Source organism: Oncorhynchus mykiss, chromosome 29 (genome assembly GCF_057628025.1).
Source record: "Oncorhynchus mykiss isolate SJ-2025 chromosome 29, ASM5762802v1, whole genome shotgun sequence".
NCBI classification, from domain to species: Eukaryota; Metazoa; Chordata; class Actinopteri; order Salmoniformes; family Salmonidae; genus Oncorhynchus; species Oncorhynchus mykiss.
Window position 1 is genome coordinate 22,878,725 of NC_143050.1, and position 25,465 is coordinate 22,904,189.

At 42.6% G+C, this 25,465-nt stretch overlaps 1 protein-coding gene across 2 annotated transcripts in view; it reads left to right on the plus strand.

Annotated features, from left to right (window-relative positions):
• LOC110509867 (leucine-rich repeat transmembrane neuronal protein 4) overlaps positions 1-25,465 on the plus strand; it is a 59,015-nt gene that overhangs the window by 4,879 nt on the left and 28,671 nt on the right. Inside the window, exon 2 of one of the 2 annotated variants that reach the window (XR_002471504.3) lies at positions 15,995-17,708. Coding sequence is in view for 1 of the 2 variants with exons in the window: in XM_021591046.3 (XP_021446721.1) it covers positions 15,995-17,637 (1,643 nt within the window). In the remaining variant the exon portion in view is untranslated. The remainder of the gene's footprint in view (positions 1-15,994; positions 17,709-25,465) is intronic. The other variant, XM_021591046.3, reaches the window with a different exon arrangement.

Genomic DNA, 25,465 nt, shown 5'->3' on the forward strand with positions numbered 1-25,465 from the left:
ATGGTGGCATTTGACTTGCCTCGTGTTGTCATAGCTTCATGTGTCAGAGGAAAGATGGACTGAAATCCAACCAACTAATTGGTTCTCATTAGTAGCACTGGGAAACTTTCATAAATATACTTGCTTCGCTTTGTATGAATTCTGAACGCTTCATACGTATAGCAACCTGCATCACAATGAGACAAATCAAAACACACATGAAAAACAGCCGTTTTTATTGAACCTTTATTTTATCAGAAAGTCCCTTGAGATGAATAATCTTTTTTCAATTGAGACCTGTATATCAAGCCCTTTTACCTTTAACTGGGATGGAGCAAATGAAAACAGTTTTACTACCTTCTCCTTAAAATCCCATCCCTACCCAATGAATGTACAGATCCATTGACGCATGTCTCAAGGGCCTCTTAAGAGTTGGTGTGGTGGGAAATGTAAGACCAATCAGCATTTCATTGGTGGGTCTTACCTACAAGTGACTGTTGAAAACCATGACATGGTCTAATCGCCAGCTGTCTGATGTAGAATGGTTCCTCTATGGCTCTGTCTGCTCCCATGCTCAGTTACTTGTTCCTGGCTCATTGTGCTTGTTAAACAAAGTGTAGTGTGGATCCATGCTTAATCCCCTCCGCCTTGCATGTGTACTAAAACAAGACATGCAGTAACTGCTCTCAGCTTCATTGAGACCTGGGATCACATATGGCTTAATGTAGCCACCTACTTAATCTCCTACTGGATAAAGATATTTACAGATATTTTCTTTTATGGACATTTTTAACACACTTTGGGGTTGGGATTTCAAAGAAACAATGGAGAGGTCTATTTTTGATTTAGTTTCAATGTATTCTTTATTATTTATTCTAAAGCGTTGTGGTATGAACTTAAAGCAAGCAGGTATAACGCATGTGATTATTATAATGTGGTTATAATGCATTGTAAAACTTGTCAAGCATGTATGACCCCCTCATAGATGCTTATAACAAGTTATAGGCTTCATACCTGTCTGCTTTAAAAAACAAGTTGTTGGTTCAGCTGCAGGGCTGCTCATTGATAATGGGTAATGAAACCCTATAATTATATATCATCTTTTCATTCTTGTGAATATATTAGCTAATCAGCACTTAATGCTCATAATTGTGCAGTTTAATCTTGGCATTAACTTTTAACCCTTGAGTTGTTTTCTACTCAGTATGGAATTCTGGAAAATATCGTTTTGCATAATTTAGAGTATCATATGGAAAAATTGACCCACTACTATACCATTATATCATCTGCACTGACAAATACTAATAAGCACAGTTATGGCACAGGAACATAAAAAGTTCAATGCAAGCTAGTTCCCCCCAAAGGCTGTCAAAGAGAGTGCATAAGGCAGCTCTTGCTCTTCTCTTGAGCCTTCCCCAATATGTTTTTTCTGAAATAATTTATTATGCTGTGCAAATCCCTTCCCCAGCCTCCCACTCTGATTCCAGGGATGTGTGTGGGTTGGCCTCTCTCTCTCAGTTCTGCTTCGGCAGGTCAGAGATGTTAGAAATCTGCCTCATTCCAGCCACACAGAATCGGGTGGCAGGTAGCCTAGTGGTTAGAGCGTTGGAATAGTAACTGAAAGGTTGCAAGATCAAATCCCTGAGCTGACAGGGTAAAAATCTGTGTTTCTGCTCCTGAACAAGGCAGTTAACCCACTGTTCTCAGGCAGTCATTGAAAATAAGAATTTGTTCTTAACTGACTTGCCTAGTTAAATAAAGGTAAAAAAAAAAAAATAGTAATCATTGAGGTTAAGGATGTTGGTCCTCTTTTCATTTAAGGCTCTAATTTATGTAATCCAGGCTGAATTTCTCTCACAATTACTCTCTCTGATTAACCAGCTCCTATACCATACGTCTAAAGCTGTTGCTGTTCTATACACTCTTTGAAAAAAGGTGCTACAGTATCTAGAACCTTAAATGGTTCTTTGTCTGTCCCCATAGGAGAACTCTTTGAAGAACCTTTTGGGGTCCATGAATAACATTTTCCACAGAGGGTTCTACATGGAATCCAAAAGTGTTCTACCTGAAACCAAAAATGGTTCTACCTGGAACCAAAAAGGGTTCTCCTTTTGGAAGGAGAACCCTTTTGGAGAACCTTTTTTCGAGGAATGTAGCTTTAGCTCCTCTACCTCTGCCTCCACTACCTCTGCCTCCACTACCTCTGCCTTTGCTGCTACACTTCTGTTAGCTCTACCTATGAAATATGTTTTTATCATAAATCAGTCGATTTTATACTGCTTCCTTCTTCTACTGTGAACTGGAATTACAGCTCTCTCCAATTTCTAAATTAATGGGTGTAAAATAATGGGTTTAAAGTGTGTAAGGGGTACTTCATTTCAATATTGCAATTTAAGTGTGACCAATTAATCTGTGTTGCATGATGGCAGTCCTGCATTGGTAATATGTCCCAGACTTATGTGGCTTGAAAGTCTTTTTCATTCTATGTATCTTAAGTCTGAGTGAATACACTCAGTGTTGCAGTATATCACATACAGTGCTGCTAAGCCAGACCGTGGCTCAGCATTAGTGTTGTTGTGAAACCCGAATGTTGACTTCGATACAGATACTAGGTTTAGTACCACAATACTCAATGCCGAAACAATATCACACCAAAAATAAAGAAAACTTATTAGCTAGTCACAGAATAACCACTGGCTTTATTTTTTAAACATTGCACAATATGTTGATAACTGGTAGAACAACTAAAATAACCAATAGAATATCTTCTACATTCAATTTCTTAAAAAAATAAAATGCCATATTAGATAACAGAACAATATTTCTGGGACTCAGAGCATACAAAGTATTTTTATTTATTTTTTACATCTAAACTGTTTAAAAATGCAATTTGATACATAGCAGGGTTCATTTGCTAATCTATGGCCATAATATTGGTATATTGTATTAGACCTAAGATTCATTATTCATTACAGATAAATTATTTAATGTATTAAATGAAGAGTTTAGTTCCAAAACAACATAAACAAAACACTTTGAAGCTAATTTCTGAAGCTTCGATATTGCAATCGTCTACAATGGATTTTGACACAGGATACTTCAATTCTTTTCAGTGCTTTTCAACTCCCAGGGTGCAATGCCTTCACAGGGCTGCTGGCTGGGTACTGTTAGAAAGCCCAGAGAAACGCAAAGTAGTCTAAATACAGTATATTGTTGTCATAAGAGAGCATTTCACATGACTTTTTTTGTTGTAATCATATTATAATGCTCACATGAATGTCATGCAGAATTTATGTTCATGTTAGTAGCTAGGTTTCCATCGAATTGGCGACAGATTTTCATGCAAATGTTCTAAAATCCACATAAAAACACATTTTTCCCAGCAGAGATGTGTTTCCATTAGGGTTGCAAAGGGTCGGAAATTTTCTTGGAAAATACGGGGAATTTTCCATGGGAAGTTAAGCCCGGAAATGTGGGGAATTTTGCTTAAATTCATCGAAAAGTTAGCTTATAACAGTGAACCTTTTTTTGTGGGATACACATATGGCAATTCTGGGTCTTGTTGCATATTTTGGTTAAACTATCCCCAAATCAATGGAATTGCAACCCTCTGCATGCACAGTGCATTCTTTCGTGGCAATGTACAGCTGATTCTCAAGACCTTGCACACTAATGAGATGCTATTGCGCCCACACTGCTACACTGTCTGAGCCAAGGACTACATGCATTCTGGTAAGTTTTGATTACAATACTGGGTGTGGTGAATATATTTTATATGACATACATGATTACATGAACTAGTAAATGGTAGCCTACAGCAAAGTGTGTTCAAATCATTTCTAGCTTGTTAACAATTTCTGCTAGTTACTCTTTGCTACCATGTGGGTTTTAGATTGCTTGAGCCTGCTAACTAACTGAAGAGTGTTAATTCCCCTGTTTCCAGTTGTTTAATCTAACTGCTTAACTATTTATCTGTACATGGAATTGTATTTGTTTTTTTATTACTCCTTTTTCAAATCTATATAGGAAAATGCCACGGGCACTATCTGATGTGTGAAGACATTTCACTGCAGCTAATGTAGAAGGAAAAGCTGTGTACATTTGCAAATACTGTGCCAAATCATATGTGAAGAACGCAACAAAGATGGAGAATCATCTGGCCAAGTGCATAAAACAATGGATACACTCTACCAGAGAGCCAAGGAAATGGTTAGGTATGTGAAGGGTCATCAAGTTATAGCAGCAATCTACCTCACCAAGCAAAGTGAGAAGAATAAGAGCACCACATTGAAGCTGCCCAGTAACACCCATTGGGGTGGTGTTGTCATCATGTTTGAAAGTCTCCTGAAGAGGAAGGAGTCTCCAAGAAATTATCATGTAACAGTCTGCCGATATGGACAGCCACATCAAGAGGAACCTCCTGGATGGTGTATTTTGGGAGAGAGTGGTAAGCAGCCTGAAACTTCTGAAACCCATAGCAGTAGCCGTTGCACAGATTGAGGGAGACAATGCCATCCTGTCTGATGTTCAGACTCTGCTTACAGATGTAAGAGAAGAAATCTGTACTGCCCTGCCCACTTCACTGTTGCTCCAAGCAGAGGAAACTGCAGATCTGAAATATCAAAAAGAGTGAAGACTTCTGCCTGAAGCCCATACACGCCGCAGCGTACATGTTGGACCCCAAGTATGCTGGCAAGAGCATCCTGTCTGGTGCAGAGATCAACACGGCCTATGGTGTCAGACACAAAAAGACCCCCCCCCCCCCCCTTCTCACACCCAGGTGGCGACACGCATCTCTGCACACTTGGCAGATATCTCAGTTTGGATGTCGGCCCACCACCTCAAGCTCAACCTTGACAAAAGGCAGGTGCTGCTCTTCTTCCTGGGAAAGGCCTGCCCACTTCAAGACCTCTCCATCACGATTGACAACTCCACGATGTCCCCCTCCCAGAGTGCAAAGAACCTTGGTGTGACCCTGGACAACACCCTGTCGTTCTCTGCAAACATCAAACCAGTGACCCACTCCTGCAGGTTCATGCTCTACAACAACCGTAGAATACGACCTTTCCTCACACTGGAAGCGGCGCAGGTCCTAATCCAGGCACTTGTCAATTCCCGTCTAGACTACTGCAAATCTCTGTTGGCTGGCTCCCCACTTGGAGCGGCAAGGGGAACTGCACGTCTTTACCTTCAGGCTATGCTCAAACCCTATATCCCAACCTGAGCACTCCGTTCTGTCACCTCTGGTCTCTTGGCCCGCCCACCCCTAGAGGAGGGCAGCTACCGCTCAGCCCAGCTCTTCTCTGTCCTGGCACCCCAATGGTGGAACAAGATACCCCCTAAAGTGAGGATAGTGGAGTCCCTGTCCATCTTTCTAAAATAACTGAAACCCTTTCTCTTTGAAGAGTATCTTAAATAATAAAGAGGTACCCTCCAAAAAGGTACTTCTTTAATCCCACTTACACTAAATTTGCTGATAAATATTTGTTGAGGGAAAATGTACTTGATATAATTGTGATGTGTTGTTGTCTCACCTAGTTATGATTGCACTAATTGTAAGTCACTCTGGATAAGAGTGTCTGCTAAATGACAAGAAAAAAGAGAAAAAAATGTAATGTCATACGAACCAATTATCTGTCGGCCTTGACATTTTTTTAATTTAGAAGAATAACGTTACAGTGCAAATGTCATTAGTTGCACTGCTTTGTAACACCTCTTTCTTAGTTGTTTTGGTGGGCTGGCCCTCATCATCATTACCGTAGTTCACTTCTGGAGACACTTTTGTAAACAAGATGCGGGCGAGAGATAATGTTTTTGTTAGAAGTCATGCTGTCAACATTTTCTCCCTTTCTCGCTTGCTCTTCAAAAGTTGCTCTTGCTGTGTCAACTGCATGTACAAGTAGCCTGGCTAGCTTACTACTGATCCCCCTGAAAAGATTCAGACAAATTACTAGACAGACTCGATCCTCTCAATCCGTATCTGACGTGAGACACATTTGACAGAAGTACCGAAAGTAACAACAATTCTGGTACCGAACCGTTTTTCATGTTCTAGCATCAAAAAAATATTGTGCAGCACTAACACATACTTTAAGCTGTCTGCTCTTGTGTCGCAAGGAGACACTAACCATGGTCTGAGAATGATTCTAGACTAGGGATTCTCTTGCGTCCATCACTTTCCTTATCCACTCACTAACCTTAACACCAGAGACCTTGAGTTAGCCTGGGGTAATGTACTATAAAGGAAGTGTTTGATCTTGCTGTTTTTAATAGTCCTGCATTTTGTTCTTCTTTTAACCCCTGGTAACTACCCACTATAGAGGATAGCATGTGTATATGTATGCAACTGCTCAGGGTAGAATACCAGAGATGTTCTACTTAAGCAATACGGCCCGAGGTGGTATGTTCTATGGCCAATATACCACAGCAAGGGCTGTTCTTAATCACGATGCAACGCAGAGTGCCTGGATATAGCCCTTAGCAGTGGTATATTGGCCATATGCCACAAACCACTGAGGTTCCTAATTGCTATTATTAACTGGTTGCCAACATTAGAACTCTTATGTTTTGTCGTACCCATGGTATACAGTCTGATATACCATAGCTGTCAGTTAATTAGCATTCAGGTCTCGAACCACCCAGTTTTTTATGTTTGATATAACACTGCTTTCAGCCAATCAGCATCCAGGACCAAAATTACCTGGTTCATAATCACCAGTGGTGGAAAAAGTACCCAATTGTCATACTTGAGTAAAGATACCTTAGTAGAAAATGACTCAAGTAAAAGTGAAAGTCACCCAGTAAAATACTACTTGAGTAAAAGTCTAAAAGTATTTGATTTTAAATATACGTAAGTATCAAAAGTAAAAGTATACATCATTTTCATTTCCTTATATTAAGCAAACCAGACGGCGCCATTTTTAATGTATTATTTATTTAGACATAGCCAGGGGCACGCCCCATCACTCAGACTTAATTTACAAACAAAGCATCTGTTTAGTGAGTCCGCCAGATCAGACGCAGCAGGGATGACCAGGGATGTTTTTGTGATAAGTGTGTGAATTCAACCATTTTCCTGTCCTGCTAAGCATTCAAAATGTAACGACTACTTTTGGGTGTCAGGGAAAATGTATAGAGTAAAAAGTACAGAAATTTCTTTAGGAATGTAGTGAAGTAAAAGAACAATTTTCAAAAATATAAATAGTAAAGTACAGTTCAGATACCCCAAACAACGACAACATATTTTTACTTAATCAATCAAATTCATTTGTAAAGCCCTTCTTACATCAGCTGATGTCACAAAGTGCTGTACAGAAACCCAGCACAAAACCCCAAACAGCAAGCAATGAAGTGTAGAAGCACTTACGTACATCACACCACTGTTAATCACAGACATTGAAGTTTTTTACGGAGCTCTTAACATACAACTTGAGTATCTTATTCTTCATTTCAAAGACACATTAGAAATAATCCATTTTGAGCCATGTTATCTTAAGAGCACATTTTATTTCCCCGTTGCCAGTAGTTCAACGTCCATATTGATTTATACTTATCCAGGAAATCTATTACTGAGTGTGATTGAATAAGATGTATTTTTAGACATCCTATACCGTATCTGACCCAGGCTATATGCTGAGGGCTTAGGCTATATGCTGAGGGCTTAGGCTATATGCTGAGGGCTTAGGCTATATGCTGAGTGCTTAGGCTATATGCAGAGGGCTTAGGCTATATGCTGAGGGCTTAGGCTATATGCTGAGGGCTTAGGCTATATGCTGAGGGCTTAGGCTATATGCTGAGGGTTTAGGCAATATGCTGAGGGCTTAGGCTATATGCTGAGGGCTTAGGCTATATGCTGAGGGTTTAGGCTATATGCTGAGGGCTTAGGCTATATGCTGAGGGCTTAGGCTATATGCTGAGGGCTTAGGCTATATGCAATATATTTTGGTTCTCTGAAGTGCTCCACGGTGCAGCTCGCACGGTGCTGGCCGCTCTATTAACATGGGCACTCTGGGTAATAGCCTTCGTGTCAGCGCACCACAAGAGCACTGTGCATTCAAATGAAATATCAACTTGTCGCCCCGCCAAGGAAGATGACAGCTGACTCTGCCGTGGCCGCCAGAATCCAACTCAGGCTTATGAAAGAGCCAACCTCTGTTTTAGATGATTTTAAATGAGTTGCTTTTAAATGAACTGACCTTGGAGTAGCTCGATGCCATCAATGTACAGTATTTTAGCAACAGGGAAAAGCTGGAGGAATTTGGATACCTTTTCATTTGCGGCGCAACCCTGATGTGGTAGCTATGCTTACACCAGAACCTCGTTTCATGCCTTCGACTATGTAAAGAAGGTTCTGTGGAATGTACTAACATTCTGCAACGGCCTTGAAGTAGAATGTTGCGGTTAAAAATGGCATTAGAATAAGTTGAGCTGCCAGTGTTCATCTTTTTATGAGATGTTCCTCTCACTGATGATTGTGGCAGAAGTAGAGCACTGGGAGGCACAAGCTCAATGTGTTCATCCCAAAATCAGATGGAAAAGTAGCCGTAGTCTCTAAGTGTAGCATTATATCATTGGATAGAGAGGGTGCCAGATAAAAACCTGTCTCAGACTATTTTATGTCATGGTTATGTTAGCTAGGCATCGTGATGAATATAAAATAAGTGTGTGTGTGTGCACTCTGTGTGTGTGTGTGTGCATGTCTCTGTGTCTGTAAGTCATTGTAGTCCTTTTTCATTGCACCTCTCATGTTCTTTCTTAATTCCCCTCGGTATGCCTACAGAGGCAGGCAGGGGCATAACAATTTGTTTTACTCTATTTATCTAATAGGCTTGTTGATTAATCTCTGTCAGGCAAGTGGTTTCTAGAGAGCATTTAGCCCCACCTTGGGAAGGTGGACTCCTGGCAGGCCCTATATTATGTCAGATCCATGTGATAAGGGAAAATCAGGTTACGGCTGAACGGGATGTCACATTTAATGACCAGTAATGACCTGATGATCAATCTGAGACGCGTGGCCACGTCTCTCTGCCTGGCGCTCTTTAAACGCCCTAGAGGGAGCCCGATAAAGACACTTCCAGTGGGTTTTATCGCTCCACGTCCGTTCAGAGATGTTGTGCCGACATGTGCTAATTAGCGTAGCCGTCATGCGGAGATGTCAATGAGCCCAAAGCATGGGGAAAAATGGTCCCGCCCCAGATTACATGTTACATCTGGGGAATGTTCCCGGATGTCCAGGTGTATCTATTGATTTCCTCCCTATGGAGTGGCACGTGTGCTCATGCATGCCACCAAATGGTGTGTAAGTGATCTAATAGAAGAGGGACAGGCTCACGGAGGGACATGCTAACCGTACCAATGGAATTACCATTTAGTTGAAAGTGATGAGTCTGTAAATTGCAGTGGATGCTTGGCCAGCTCTGTTGGTGTACTCTTAATGAAGGTGAGGGCGCTGGCACACTGTATTGGTTTAATGACCTCAGGGCTTCATTTACACAGCAGCTTGAATCATAATTTCCAATACACAGTTTGAATCATCATTTTATAAACTGCAAGAAGTATTGGAGGCTGCATGATTTTCTCTCACAGAGGAGTTTTTCCTCCAACTATGAGCCAGAGAATCATGGGAAAAGAGATTATAGGAGGAAATTGCCTCTCCTGTAATGGATTTAATTTTGATGCCTCAGAATATCAAGATTATTCGGGGCTGCAATGGGTGACTGATCAAATGCAGCCTCAAATTGGATACTGATCATTTTGTGACCATACTTGTTAGTCAGAGTATAAACAAGTTTACATGGGTGAAAGGCAACTGAAAGCCAGAACCAAAGGACTGTGAGATGAAGGATAAAACAAGGCATCAGCGCATTTATTCATCCAAGACCAAGCAAGAACTCTGATCAGAGTGGTAACAGGCTACTAACAGGCTTCTGTTTCTTCATGTCTAGTGCATGTCCAGTCCTGTTACTAACACCACTGGACACAAAGAAACAGAAAGAACTTAATATACTCTAAATCCAATGTACGGCAATAGTCTGGCCTTTCAAACCACCAAGGTCAGAACATGATGAAATACTGAGGGAGCACAGAATGTAAATGCATTCAAAGCCCAGACACGTACTGCATTTAAAAAAACATGAAATCATGAAAACAATACATCTTTTCATCAGTGAGCTGGGGTTTTACCATATAGGTTAGGACATTTCAAATGAGAGATTGATATTCCATCGGAAAAATAAAAACCTGCACTTACTGGAAATAGTCTTTTTAAGTTAAATTTTCTTAAAAAGCTGCAAAATAAAATATTTTATCTCATGATTTTTTTAAACTTACTATGACTGTGATATGTGGTTGTCTCACCTAGCTAACTTAAAATGAATGCACTAACTGTACGTTGCTCTGCGTAAGTGTGTCTGCTAAATGACTTAGAACATAAGTGTACATTTTACATTTAAGTTTCAATATTCAATAGTTTCATTGTTCACAAGTCCTTGAGGGCATGTTATCTAGCATTCATCAGTGGCATGGTGTGGTATTTAGGACAGTCAATAGATAATAGTTGCACCTTTATGTCCTCACGGATATCGAGTGAGGAACACTGCTCTAGAAAATTGGCTGCTCTGATCAGGGGCCACATTAGACTTGTCATACCTTCATACTGACATTTTGCCATCTCAGCATACTTGGTAATAGCGGCACTGAACACAAGGGGTGCTATTTTCAATCCCCACTGTGCCACTGTAATCCGAAGATTAGCAACACTAACAAGTACATGTACAATTCTATAGCGAATGCTAGCTAAATGCTAAAGAGTGCATTGCAATCATTTTATACAGTCTCTGACAAACTCTTTGCAGGACAGACATCCCAGCTCCTAAAGTTATACAAATAACTAAAAAATACTATTCAGAGTTTGCTGCACACAAAACAAATATTAGATAGCAAGGGAGGGGATTCCCTGCTGTTACCAAGAGAAGCTTGATTTTGCAAGAAGCTAACCACTTAGCTAGACAACTAGCTACAAAATAAGCAAACCAAATGCACAACTGCAGAGCATTTAGCACATTTTAGACAGTTAACTTAATAGTTATACGAATCCATACTGTAGGCAGATCACCTGGCGTGTGCTGCAGTGACTGACTCACAAGGATCTGGTCTCTTGTCCTAGTGTGCTTGTAAAACTACCGGTAGGGTTCAAATTGAAAAAAATAATGTGAAAGGTGAAATGAAAAACACAATCTGCTTTATCTCCTAACGTATTGCACAAGTTGACTAGGTATTTACATTACAAGTAGCTACAAATATTCAAGTACATTTTTAGTACTAATTAATAGTTTAAATGGTATTGAAAAACCATCCCATTGCTATTTCCAAATACCCCGGTATACTGTATATACAGCGGTATACTGCCCAAGCCTAGGCACCATGTCAATGTACTGTGCAGAGCATCTGATCTCACACGCAGCCACCATCCGTAGACTACAGACCTCCTTGATAACTGAAGCAGCAATTCAGCTGAAGGGGCCACTTCACGGACACACATCAGTGCTCAAGGGAATCCAATGACATGTCTGAGGCTATAATCCTTAATTGAATCACAAAGCGGGCATCCCGCCTCTGTTTTTGTATAAATCTGAGGGATGGGTCTAGAGAAATGTAACAACATTCAAATTCATAGACAGAGCAATGGATGAAAGAACTGTAATATCACAAGATGGTGCTGATAGACATGTTCACCCTGTTTCTAGCTCCAAGACAACTTTGCAGTATTTGTTTTGTGTGTGTTTTTTCTTACATTGTTTGCTCAGAACTTTACTTGTATTATTACCTACAGTTGAAAATAACTTTTGGATATTAGATCGGTGGTCACTCACCAGAAATTTGACTTCCCTGAACTGGACCCTTTGTTTGAACTTCCTGAGGCAACTCTATTCATCCCGGGGACTGCAATGAAACGCTGACGCCGGAAAAGAGGAAGAAGAAGTAGAACCCTAGTCAGACTCAAGTGGCGTGCATATCGTCCACCACTGCTAAGTATATTACTTGCTAACGTTCAGTCCCTGGACACTAAAGTAGACGATCTCAGGGTGAAGATCCCCTTACAGAGAGACAGACGACAGGGACTGTAACATACTCTGTTTTGCGGAATCATGGGTCTCGCCGGATATATTATCCCCGGGACAGGAAGAACAAACATTCTGGGAAAAAGAAAGGCAAAGGGGTTTGTTTCATTATTACCAACTCATGGTGTGATTGTGGTAGCGTACAGGAATTCAAGTCCTTTTGCTCTCCGGATTTGGAATTTCTCACCATCAAATGCCGACCACATTACCTCCCAAGATAATTTCTTTGGTCATTGTCACTGCCGTGTATATTCCTCCCCAAGACAACACCACAATGGCTCTAAAGGAACTACACTGGACTATGTGCAAACTGGAAACCATGTATCCTGAGGCCATATGTATTGTAACCTGGGACTTTAATAAACGAAATCTGAGGAAAAAGCTCCCGAAATTCTATCAAGACACCTCCTGTCCTACACGCGCATCATGGACTGAATCATTGCTACTCTCCCTTCAGGGATGGCTACAAGGCCCTCCCCCGCACTGTAGCCATTGCATACATTCTGCTCCTCCTCACCTATAGGCAGAAACTTAAGCAGGAAGCACACAAAGTAAGGACTGTTCAACGTTGGTCTGACCACTTGGAATCTATGCTTCAAGATTGTTTTGATCACGTGGACTGGGAAAACTGTGAATAGATGGCAGCATTCTCACAAAACTGAAAGTGCAAACCACTACATTCAACCATGGCAAGGTGACTGGGAACATGGATGGGTACAAACACACCATCTATAACCTCTGTAAGGCAATCAAAGAGGCAAAACCACAGTATAGTGAGTGAGTCGCAATTCAGCGGCTCAGACACGAGACGTACAGTACCAGTCAAAAGTTTGGACACAACTACTCATTCCAGTTTTTTTTGTGAAGCCATCTGTCATCATGAAGTGCTTTGATAGGCTAGCTAAGGAACATATCACCTCCACCATACCCAACATCCAAGACCCACTACAATTCACATACCACCCCAACAGATCCATGGACGTCGCAATCGCCATTGCACTGCCCTATCCCATCTGGACAAGAGAAATACCTTTGTAAGAATGCTGCTCATCAACTACAGCTCAGCCTTCAAGCCCACCATTAAGCTCAGGGACCCTGGGTCTAAACCCCTCCTTGTGCAACTGCGTCATGGGCTTCCTGATGGGCCAACTCCAAGTGAAGAAGGTCGGCAACAACACCTCTGCTACGCTGATCCTCAACACGGGGGCCCCACAAGCGTAAGTGCTCAGGCCCCTCATGTACTCCCTGTTCACACATGACTACGTGGCCAACTCAATCATCAAGTTTGCTGACGACACAACAGTGATAGGCCTGATTACCAACAATAACGAGACAGCCTACAGGGAGGAGGTGAGACCCCTGGCAGAGTGGTGCCAGAAAAATAAGCAAAACAAAGGAGCTTTCTCTGCAGGAGAATGCAGAGAAAGCACGATCCCATCCACATCGACAGGGCTGCAGAGGAGAGGAAGCACTACCATCTAAAAGGCAGAGACAGTACAGATGCATCAAAGCTGGGTACAAGAGACTGATAAACAGCCTCTCAGTGCCTCTTCAACCACAGGAAGCTGAAGAAATCCATCTTGGCCCGTAAGACCCCCATACATTTCTATAGATGCACCATTGAGAGCATCCTGTCGGGCTGTATCACCGCCCAGTAGGGCAATTGCACCGTTCACAACCGCAGGGCTCTACAAGGGGTGGATCACCGGGGGCACACTGCCTGCCCTCCAGGACATCTACTGCACTCTGTGTCACAGGAAGGCCAAGAAAATCATCAAGGACCTCAGCCACCAGAACCACAGCCTGTTCACCCCGCTACCATCTAGAAGGTAGAGACCAGTACAGGTGCATCAAAGCTGGGACAGAGAGACTGAGAAACAGCTTCTATCTCCAGGCCATCAGACAGTCACCAATAGCCGGCATCCGCCCAGTACCCTGCCCTAAACCTAAGTCACTGTTACTAGCCAGCTACCACTAGGTACTCTACCCGGTACCTTAGAGACTGCTTCCCTATGTACATAGAGTCATTGAACACTGTTCACTTTAATAATGTGTTAATACTGTATCCTAGTCATGGCTCATCCTATATAACTACTGCTGTACACACCTTTTCTATACTGTTCATACACACCATTTTATATATATTCCGGACTCTGACATTGCTCGTTCTGATATTTCTTAATGTATTCCTTTTTACTGTTGGATTTTGTGTATTGTTTTGGATTTCTAGTTATAACTAAACTGTTGGAGCGAGAAACACTTGCGATAACGTCTTCAAATCTGTTTGCGTGATCAGTAAACTTTGATTTGATTTGACCATCCATGATTTCAAAATGATAGTTTTAACCATGTTTTAAGGCTATGCAGTGTTTGTTTACATTTACATTGTTTACAAACATTGTGGTAAAATATGCTTTTATTTTGGCTTCTCATGGTGTGTGACAGTTTAACTAAACTCATGAGGCATTTATAAGTTATATTAATGAAGAATCAATGAGTATGGGGCCTCCCGAGTGGTGCAGCAGTCTAAAGCACTGCATCGCAGTAGCCCAGCGTCGTCTGGGTTAGCGGAGGGTCTGACTGGCCAGGATGTCCTTGTCCCATCGCACTCTAGCAAATCCTTGTGGCGGGCGACTTCTGTCGCCAGCTGTATGGTGTTTCCTCGAACACATTGGTGTGGCTGGCTGACGGGGTAAGCGAGCAGTGTGTCAAGAAGCGAGCAGTGTGGCGGCTTGATGGGGTTGTTTCGGAGGACGCATGGTTCTCAACTTTCACCTCTCATGAGTCCGTACGGGAGTTGCAGCAATGGGACAAGACTGTAACAACCAATTTGGATATCACGAAATTGGGGAGAAAAAGGGATACATCATTATACCCCTCATTCTCTCTAGTAAGTTGTTCCTTCCACTGTCAAACCAGCCCAGAGTACACCCCCATTCTTCCTAGTAAGTGGTTCCTTCCACTGTCAAACCAGTCCAGAGTACTCCCCCCCCCCCCCCCCCCCCCCCATTCTCCCTAGTATGTGGTTCCTTCCACTGCCAAACCAACCAGGCCAGAGACTAGAATAAGGTGTCAGTTCGGAGTGTGTCTAAGGAGAGAGCTCAGCTGAACAGCCCCATCCTGTTGCTACCTCAGCCTGCCTGCACAGCCGTTTTGCTCACAGTCACTTCACGCTGTCTTTATGTGCAAAGGGACGACATCACACAGCAGGCAGCAATGTGTCTCAATTAGAGCTGAATCTACGGGTGTTCTTGTTTCCCAGCAAACGGTTTAAAATGGGGACAACCCGTTACAGTCTGCTGCACAAAGAGAACAAAGCAAAGAAAGAATAGGATCAAAGCGTTGAATCACAGAGGGGTGTTATTTGTAGTGTCTTGTCTCCTGTTTATCAGGACCGGTGCTTAGTCTGTGTGATGTCTGCTTCAGCATTAGAAATGTAAAAAGCTGTAACAGAAGACAAAGACCCCTGCACAGGTTTACCGGGTGAAAAGAGAGCACACCAGTTACCCAAAACAAACATTTTGTGGGTGCACTTTGTCATAGCAAATGAAGTAGGCATGTTTTTTCACTGCTGTCTAGCAACAGACCTTGAAGGTATGGGATACATAATGTACTCATCTCTCATACATTTAAAATTGATTACAACGTGAATCTAAAAACAGGATGTATAAGTGTTTACTTACAGTATATGCATTCATTTCAAATCAAAACATTTTCAGAATGTCCTTTTACAATGTACGGAGCTTTCTAGAATGTGGCCATCATAAACATACTCTAATTTAACTATACAATTATTAGTATTTATCCTTTTATGGGTATTTCCATGGATCAACATTAGTAAAAAAATCCTCTCTAACATGACTGCTTCTTCTCTCTCTCTGTCTCTCTATCTGTAGGTTCCAGGCTGTGTGATGGACGACCGGCGCACCTCATCCTCCTCCTGCTCCTCGTGCTCCAGGCCATGCTGCCGCTCTGCTCTGGTGAACGCACCTGCCCTCACAGCTGCCGTTGTGAGGGGAAGATAGTCCACTGCGAGTCAGCTGGCTTCTTGGACGTCCCTGAGAACATCTCAGTGGGCTGCCAGGGCCTCTCTCTTCGCTACAACGACTTGCACACGCTGCTCCCCTACCAGTTTGCCCACCTCAACCAGCTCCTCTGGCTCTACATGGACCACAACCAGATCTCTTCTCTAGACAGTCGGGTCTTCCAGGGGGTTCGCAGGCTTAAAGAGCTGATCCTCAGCTCCAACAAGATCTCTCAGCTCCACAACGCCACCTTCCACGGGGTGCCCAACCTCCGCAGCCTGGACCTGTCCTACAACAAGCTGCAGGTGCTTCAGCCGGGGCAGTTCCATGGCCTGAAGAAGCTGCAGAACCTCCACTTGCGCTCCAACGGCCTCACCATAGTCCCCATCCGGGCCTTCCTCGAATGCCGCAGCCTGGAGTTTCTGGACCTGGGCTACAACCGACTCCGGGCCCTCACCAGGACCACTTTCCTGGGGTTACAGAGGCTCATGGAGCTGCACCTGGAGCACAACCAGTTCTCCCGGATCAACTTCTTTCTGTTTCCACGTCTTGCTAACTTGCGGGCGCTCTACCTGCAGTGGAACCGCATCCGAGCAGTCAACCAGGGCCTTCCCTGGACTTGGCACACACTGCAGAAACTGGATCTGTCTGGCAATGAGATCCAGACCCTGGACCCTGCCGTGTTCCACTGCCTGCCTAACCTCCAGACCCTCAACCTGGAGTCCAACAAGCTGTCCAACGTGTCCCAGGAGGCAGTGTCTGCATGGATCTCCCTGAACTCTATCAACCTTGCAGGTAACGTGTGGGACTGTGGGACAGGCATCTGCCCCCTGGTGGCCTGGCTGAGGAACTTTCGTGGCACTAAAGACACGACCATGATATGCAGCAGCCCAAAGCAGCTCCAGGGAGAGAAGATCATGGAGGCTACGAGGAACAATGGCATTTGTGAGGAAACTGATTACTTCCAGACAGAAACCCCTTCACCAACCCCGGATTTCATTGAAACGACACCTGACCCAACCCCTGCCCCCACCAGCCCACTTCCACCCCTGCTTCCACCTATCACCCTGGCCCCCCTACCCCCACCTCGGCCTCAGTCCCCCCCCCGGCCTACTTTTCCCAGCCGGGTAAGGATTGACCCCAGAGACTCCCCTCCCCGGGCTCCGCCCTCCCTCCGCAGCCTGGTGGTGACTCAGCCCCCAGAGCCGGAGCACATGTCCTTCCACAAGGTGGTGGTGGGCAGCGTGGCACTTTTCTTCACCATGTCACTCGTCCTCACCGTCATCTACGTGTTATGGAGGCGCTACCCGAATGCGGCACGGCTCCTGCAGCAGCGCTCTGTGGTGGGCCGCAAGCGGCGGAAAAAGAGCCCGGAGCCTGAGCAAAACCTGAGCTCCCAGCTGCAGGAGTATTACATGAGCTACAATCCAGCCGCCACCCCGGATGGCTTGGAGGTGCTGGGCAACGGGACTGGCTCCTGCACCTGCACCATCTCCGGCTCCAGGGAATGCGAGGTATGACCCATCGCATCAGCCTTTAAAAACAAAACCCAAAAAGCAAAAACACAAAGGCTCAAGAGAGAGAGGTAAATCCTTTTTCAGGCATGAACTGTGTAGAGAGACTTTGAATCAGGGCTAAGCACCCTTGACTCTTGGTTCATAACACGCTCGACTTAGAACTTTGAATGTTTCCAATTATTTCTGCAGTTTTCATTCATAAATCGAATTGGACACTGGAAACATGAAAACGACATTTAGAACCAGGAGGCAATGGTAACCTAGCTCAGGTTCAGAGAGCTACATTATTGCACTGCCACATGTGTTATTGGCTTAAATGCATTTTGTTCACTTTTTTGTGTGTATAGTTTATTTGCCAATCAGCTTATTTTTGTTCAGCGTTACACTTCAGCAGTGTTTTGAAGCACAATTCTTAATCATGTACACACTTTTTCTATGGCTCCAGTGACAGATCCTGTATACTTGCACACTGTTCCTGCTTCAAGGTCTCACACAAGTCATTGCTACGACATTATGGCATGGCTCACTGGATGATTTGATATACAGAACCAGTAAAAGTTTGGACGCACCTACTCATTCCGGGGTTTTTCTTTATTTTTACTATTTTCTACATTGTAGAATAATTGTGAAGACATCAAAACTATGAAATAATGTAGTAACCAAACAAGTGTTTAACATATCATAATATACGTTATATTTTATGTTCTTCAAAGTAGCCACCCTTTGCCAAGATTGTGCAAAGCTGTCATCAAAGGTATCTCTCAACCAGCTTCATGAGGTAGTCACCTGGAATGCATTTAAATTAACAGGTGTGCCTTGTTAAATGTTAAATTGTTGAATTTATTTTCTTCTTAATGTATTTTAGCCAATCAGTTGTATTGTGACGAGGTAGGGGTGGTATACATAAGATTACCATATTTGGTAAAAGACCAAGTCCATATTATGGCAAGAACAGCTCAAATAAGCAAAGAGAAATGACAGTCCATTCTTACTTTAAGGTAATTACTTGAAGGTCAGTCAATGCGGAAAATTTCAAGAACTTTGAAAGTTTCTTCAAGTGCAGTCGCAAAAACCATCAAGCGCTATGATGAAACTGGCTCTCATGAGGACCGCCACAGGAATGGAAGACCCAGAGTTACCTCTGCTGCAGAGTTCAAGTAACAGACACATCTCAACATCAACTGTTCAGAGGAGACTGCGTGAATCAGGCCTTCATGGTCGAATTGCTGCAAAGAAACCACTACTAAAGGACACCAATAATAAGAAGAGACTTGCTTGGGCCAAGAAACACGAGCAATGGACATTAGACCAGTGGAAATCTGTCCTTTGGTCTGATGAGTCCAAATTTGAGAGTTTTGGTTCCAACTGCCGTGTCTTTGTGAGACGCAGAGTAGGTGAACGGATGATCTCTGCCTGTGTGGTTCCCACCGTGCAGCATGGAGGAGCAGGTATGATAGTGTGGGGGTGTTTTGCTGGTGGCACTGTCAGTGATTTATTTAGAATTCAAGGCACACTTAACCAGCATGGCTACCACAGCATTCTCCAGCAATACGCCATCCCATCTAGATTGCGCTTAGTGGGACTATCAATTGTTTTTCAACAGGACAATGTAGAAAATAGTAAAAATAAAGAAAAACCTTTGAATGAGTAGGTGTGTCCAAACTTTTGACTGGTACTGTATATGTGTTTGTTTGTGTATGATTGTACAAGTGTTTATTATGTGTAGTACACTCAATGTGTGTAAGTGAATGTCTGTGTGTGTGTGTGCATGTTTCGTCCATACTGTAGGTGCTTTTCTTTCAAGGCCAAAATGAAAGACAGGGCAGGGGTTAGCTTAAGGCCACTAGCGTTCCCCGTCTTGCCTAAACTGGAAAGGTTAGCTCTCCACCTCATGAGATGCCAAAAAAACAAACTCCAAATCGATTCAAGCCAAATCACAACATGGATTAATGAGGTATTGATCAACATCAGTTGGATGCCCCATAACAGCTCCCTGTCCTCTTATGTGGCAGAGTAGAAGATGTCCCAGTCTGCATGGCTGCATGCCCATTACTGGTGGTTTATTTCACTTCCTCATTGGCCCTGTACGAGCCACATGGTCCACCTGCCTGCCAGGCTGCAGTAGCTACGACCCTCTTTAGCCTAATCTCTTTAGCCACTTAACTCAACAGTCTGTTTAGTAAAATAGTAGAGGGCATAGTGGAAGGGGCATTAGCTCCCGCCTGTTTTGGGAAGATTTATGGTAATCTCAAAAGAGCCATAGCGATATGTGTAATCCCAAATCATATGAAATGCTCATTAATGCGGATGGATCCCCCCGGCCTGCCAAGATGAGGCACCTATTTATACCCAATACCAGGGTAATTACAATCACCAGCCATCGCACCGCGTCTGCGTTTGATCTCAGGAAGCATGTTTTCCTACACAGATGTGCTGTTTTATAACAGGATATTCACCTGAAGTGATTTCGTAAAAGGGGATTATTTATGTTCAGAGAGGAACTGTTTTGGAAGGAAAAAAATTACAGAAAGTAATCTGTTTATTACACTCCACTGGAAGGAACCAAAGATTACAGGAAGCAAAAATTAAAACCCTGTAAATGTTTGGTTTGTATAATGAGGAAATGAATTGACACACTCAGTGGTTTTACAGGTTGAATGAATGATTCCATGACAGTGCTGCAAAACAAAACAAGTCCACAGAGCCCATGTTATCCATATTAATTATCACATTCAACATTAGCCTTTCTGCTGACTGCAGTTTGCTCAATTCTTTTATCAAGAGTTTAGATTTTTGCTCCGTAAACCTCCAACATCATTAATTGTATTGAAGGAATAAGGCGTTTATTTAATATCAGAACTCCCATGGCACCGATGTCAAATTTTTATTCTGCTCAAAACCTTTTCTAGTCATTTCTATATGCCTAACGTTTCATTAGTTATTTCAGAAATATGACATGAATCACCTATAGGCACCAAGCTACCAAGCTATTCATTATAATTCCTCTGGCTGGCAAAGCAACTCCATGACAAGGAGAGCTGTTGCGTAACTAATTATTTTTGCACTCTGTCAACGCGTTATGCCCTTAATCCATGGAGATAGAAAGACCTCTTATTACCTGCAGTGTGATTAACTCAACTTTAAAGGCTGGCATATTATTTCTGATTGGAACTTCATTTAATTCAATCTGAGTTTCTCTCCGACAATGCATAGATTTTCCCGTAAGTGGATCTCAAGCCCTGTACTTTATTTTTTTCCATGGAAACATGGCAGTGATTTGAAGTACAAATGTGTTTCTCCCGATTACAGTGACAATGTGAATCTCATCCCCTCAAACACAGACACTCTTCTCCCTGTTCTCTGCAAAGTACTAAAGGGGGTCTGTTGAAGTTTTTTTTCTATGTTATGTTGTTGCTCATTTCGGTGAACGTTTAATAATTGAGGAGCAGGCGTCAGCTCGGTTTAACTTGATGAAAGAGCCATATTGCCGGCCGGCACAGCTGGCTGTGCCTTTCATTATGGCTCAGTGCGGTGCAGGCAGTCCCAACGGAAAACGGTGAGAAAGACTGGGAGCTGCGGCATGCTCTCAACTGTGCCTGTGATGAAATAAGAAACAGTCAGGATGAGAGAGGAATGCTGCATACCGGGTCAAAGCCCAATTAAAGCACAGAGGAGAAAGTATCAGAGATGGTGTGATTTTTCCTCTATGGCTGTTTCAATTTGGTTATGTTCGGACTCACCAAAACCTTAATTCAGAATGATGATGTGGCCGGTGATACTTTGTTTCTTGTAAGTACAATATCTTGAAAACTTGACTGCTGACATGCAAACATTTTGGGACTGTATCAGTGAACTATTGAAAAAAAATAGATGTATACTTTTTGGATTTTCCCTTTAAACATAAATAGTTTCACCATATTTTGCATGTATATTTTATATTTTAGTCATTTAGCAAACACTCTTATCCAGAGCGTCTTACAGTTAGTGCATTCATCGTAATATAGCTAGCTGGGACAACCACATATCACAGGCATAGTAAGGACCCTTTTCCTCAATAAATCAGCAGAGCTAGAAGTGTTGGTTCAGGAAATTCATTTTTTATTTGTATTTATTTAAAAAAAAACAAGAGTTCAGTTTACGTAACAGGGTTGACCTTAAAATGAGGGATATTTTTGTTTTTTACATTAAAATGAATCACAAAGCACATTAAATAATTATGATCTTCAGAAATGACTATGTCAAAGCAACAACATAACTAGGGCTTTACAATGATGGTGGAAACCTGGAGAAATGTTGAGGTTAAGTGGGTTAAAATATCCAGAGTAGTCACAAGAGTCTGCACAGAGGAACATGTTAAAATGCTGAATTTCAGGACTTTAGCAAGTCTTTATTCATATCATTTGTTTTTTAATGTGGTCTATATTAAAGGACACTTCATTTAATATAACAGGCTTTTAAAATCAATGTTTTACTTAAAATATGTAAAGGGTCACAAAAGGGACTTATTTTGTGGAACGACCTTTTGTAAGGAGGCATATCTCTTGCATACTAAATCAGACTTAAGTCTTCTTCCTTCTCAAAACTCTAATAATTGAGAAGAAGCCGACCATGAATTTTGCCCCAAGAGCTCAAATAGAAGAGATTTACATTCAGGCAGCTCCAAAACACTAGAATTTGTATTTAATTACCTGTACAATGCCCCCCTCTGACATTTCTTTTCAAATAGAGAGAAAGAGTGTTTTCTTGGCAGTGGTAATGGAAAATAGCACTGAGATATAGCAAACTGAGAGCATAGTCACAATACCTTTTCATATGGTACAAGTCATAACAGAGATGTATTTGACCACTCAGGAAATAACAGACAAGGTTTTATAATGAAAAACAGCGGTTAGGTTCAATTAATGGAATAATTTTACATTGAAGAGTGCTTATCATGATAAGCATTCAATCAGCATGATAGTTTGAGTATTAGTATGGTGCATTGCTTCAATTGAGTAAGCCACTTTTCCTCATCAGGAAATTATGAGCTACTCTCCGCTCACCACTACTGGATAGAACTGTTTCAGTCATCTGTTAAGTGATTGAACATTGTCTGCTTCCTCGATGGATATGGTCAGAATAGGCCGTTTAAAGGCACTTAACAGTCACCAGCGTATGAGCAGTTTTATGTTCCCTTTAATCTGAAACCTAAATTGAACTGCTTCTCATAAACCAAGTCCCTCACATGTACACGCCTTTCCGGTGGCCTCAAGGGCACCATCGCACTTCTGACACCAATGTAGTGAATTTCGGGGGGTAGCCCAAAGATGTTGGCTTGACAGCAGCAGGCTTGACGAGGTCGCTAGGTGTTGGGTTAAGGTTGCTACAGTATGTTTATTAGTGTGATATCATGTTTGTTATGATTATGAACATATTGCTCAATATGAGTGCTAGGAACAGGTTACAGGCTACCTCAACGGCTGTGGAAATTCAACTGAAAAATAAATGTACAGTATTAGGATTTTTGTGTCAGATATTTCCATGTCATAAGATTTTAAGTCATCTCTACTCAAAGAGAGCTGCCCCCTATTCAAAGCCCTCTATGTATGTAAGAAGGTAAAATGTTCTTTCATTTCAAATAAACTATCATCTTGTTTTCATACCCCTGGATATTTATCTATATTCTAGATATCGCTGCTGACATGATCTTGTACAATATATCGGAATCTTTGCATTGTGATCCAAATTCCAATATAATATTACATCAGGCAGACACATGAATAAAAATCAGTGTCAAATCAGTGCCGCTATTGAGGGATTGTTCATGTCTATCTTGTGTTAGGGGAAATAAATGGGTCCTCCATTGGGTCCCCTTTCATACCAGGACTACCCTGCAGCACAGAGTGACTTTCAGAGATGCCCCTCCTCCCCTAAAACAGCTTTGAAGACTGGGGGCATGTCACGCAGCCTGACAAAGGCCTCCCTTGGCCAATTTCCCTTCAAGTCCCGTTCGACTTGACAGGCATTCCTCCAAACACCATTTACAGAATGCTTTCAGTCTCCACTGCCTCTCCATCTCTTTCTACCCCCGTTCTCTCTCGCTTTCTCTGCCTCGTCGGCTTTAAGTAGCCATTAAGTGCTTAAACGCACACATTCCACTGAGGCTTCTTAATGAATATCCAATAGGTTCTGGTTTGATATTTTGTCCCCATTTATCAAATCCCGTCTCATCCCTCTTAACGGGATCTATGGTCTGCAAGAGAGCTGCTTAATGTGTGCGTCATCTGATCTTTTTCACTTACACTTTAATTATGAATTAACTGATAAATTAATTGATTCAGTGATCAGGTCAATATTGTCTCCGTAAAGAATAGGGGTGTGGGATAGTCTCACGGTTGGAGGGTTTAGGTGGAGGATGATGAACTAGTCCCTGAACACTCTCCATCCATCTCTACATCACACTGCCAAGGAGAGTCTAAATCTGTCTATAAAAAGACAGTGACTGACAGAAACAAGATTAAATAGCATTGAGACCTGTGAGGCAAACACGTTATCCACCTGATGGTTCTTTCATGCCAATGTTGTTATCCCAAGCTTGAACTCCTCAGCTCTGTTTCTTAGGGGCATGGCTTTGTTCCTCCTTGCCTAGATTGCAGGCATGACCTCAAATTGGTGCCAGTGTGCAGTAGCTCCTCAGGACGCCCAGTGTAAAGACTGTGGCTGGATGGATAGGATACCCCAGGCCTATGCAGGTTATTCCCTCGTCCCAATCCACCTGCAATACAAATCAAAGCAAATCTTATTTGTCACATGCTCCGAATACAACAGGTGTAGACCTTACCGTGAAATGCTTAATTACAAGCCCTTAACCAACAACGAAGTTCAAGAAATAGAGTTAAGAAAATATTTACCAAATTAACTAAAGTAAAATATAAAATAAAGTAACAATAAAATATCAATAACGAGGCTATTTACTAAATAATCTAAGGTGAAAAAAATATAAAGACAGAAAAAGAGTAACACAAGGAAATTACAGTTCATAACAACAACGAGGCTATATATAGGGGGTACCGGTACTGAGTCAATGTCTTGTTGTACAAGTTAGTCGAGGTCATTTGTAAAGTGACTACGCATAGATAATAAACAGAGTGTAGCAGTGGTGTAAAAACAAAAAGGGGGGGGGGGGGGGCTATGTAAATAATCCAGGTGGCCATTTGATTAATTGTTCAGCCGTTTTACGGCTTGGGGGTAGAAGCTGTTAAGGGGCCTTTTGGTCCTAGACTTAGTGCTCCGGTACCGCTTGACGTGCGGTAGCACAGAGAACAGTCTATGACTTGAGTGACTGGAGTTGTTGACAATTATTTGGGCCTTCCTCTGACACCGCCTAGTATATAGGTCCTGGATGTCAGGAAGCTTGGCCCCATTGATGTACTGGGCCGTACTAACCTCTGTAGCGCCTTACGTTCAGATGCAGAGCAGTTGTCATACCAGGCGGTGATGCAACCGTTCAGGATGCTCTCGATGATGCAGCTGTAGAACATTTTTTAGGATCTGGGGACCCATGACAACTCTTTCCAGTCTCCTGAGGTGGAAAAGGTGTTGTGCTCTCTTCTCAACTGTCTTGGTGCGTTTGGACCATGATAGTTCATTGGTGATGTGGACACCAAGGAACTTGAAACTCTCGACCTGCTCTACTTCAGCCCTGTCGATGTTAATGGGGGCCTGTTCGGCCCTCCTTTCCTATTGTCCACGATAAGCCACTTTGTTTTGCCAGGTCTCGGACCTCCTCTCTATAGGCTTTCTCATGGTTGTTGGTGGCACACCACTGTTGTGTTGTCAGCAAACT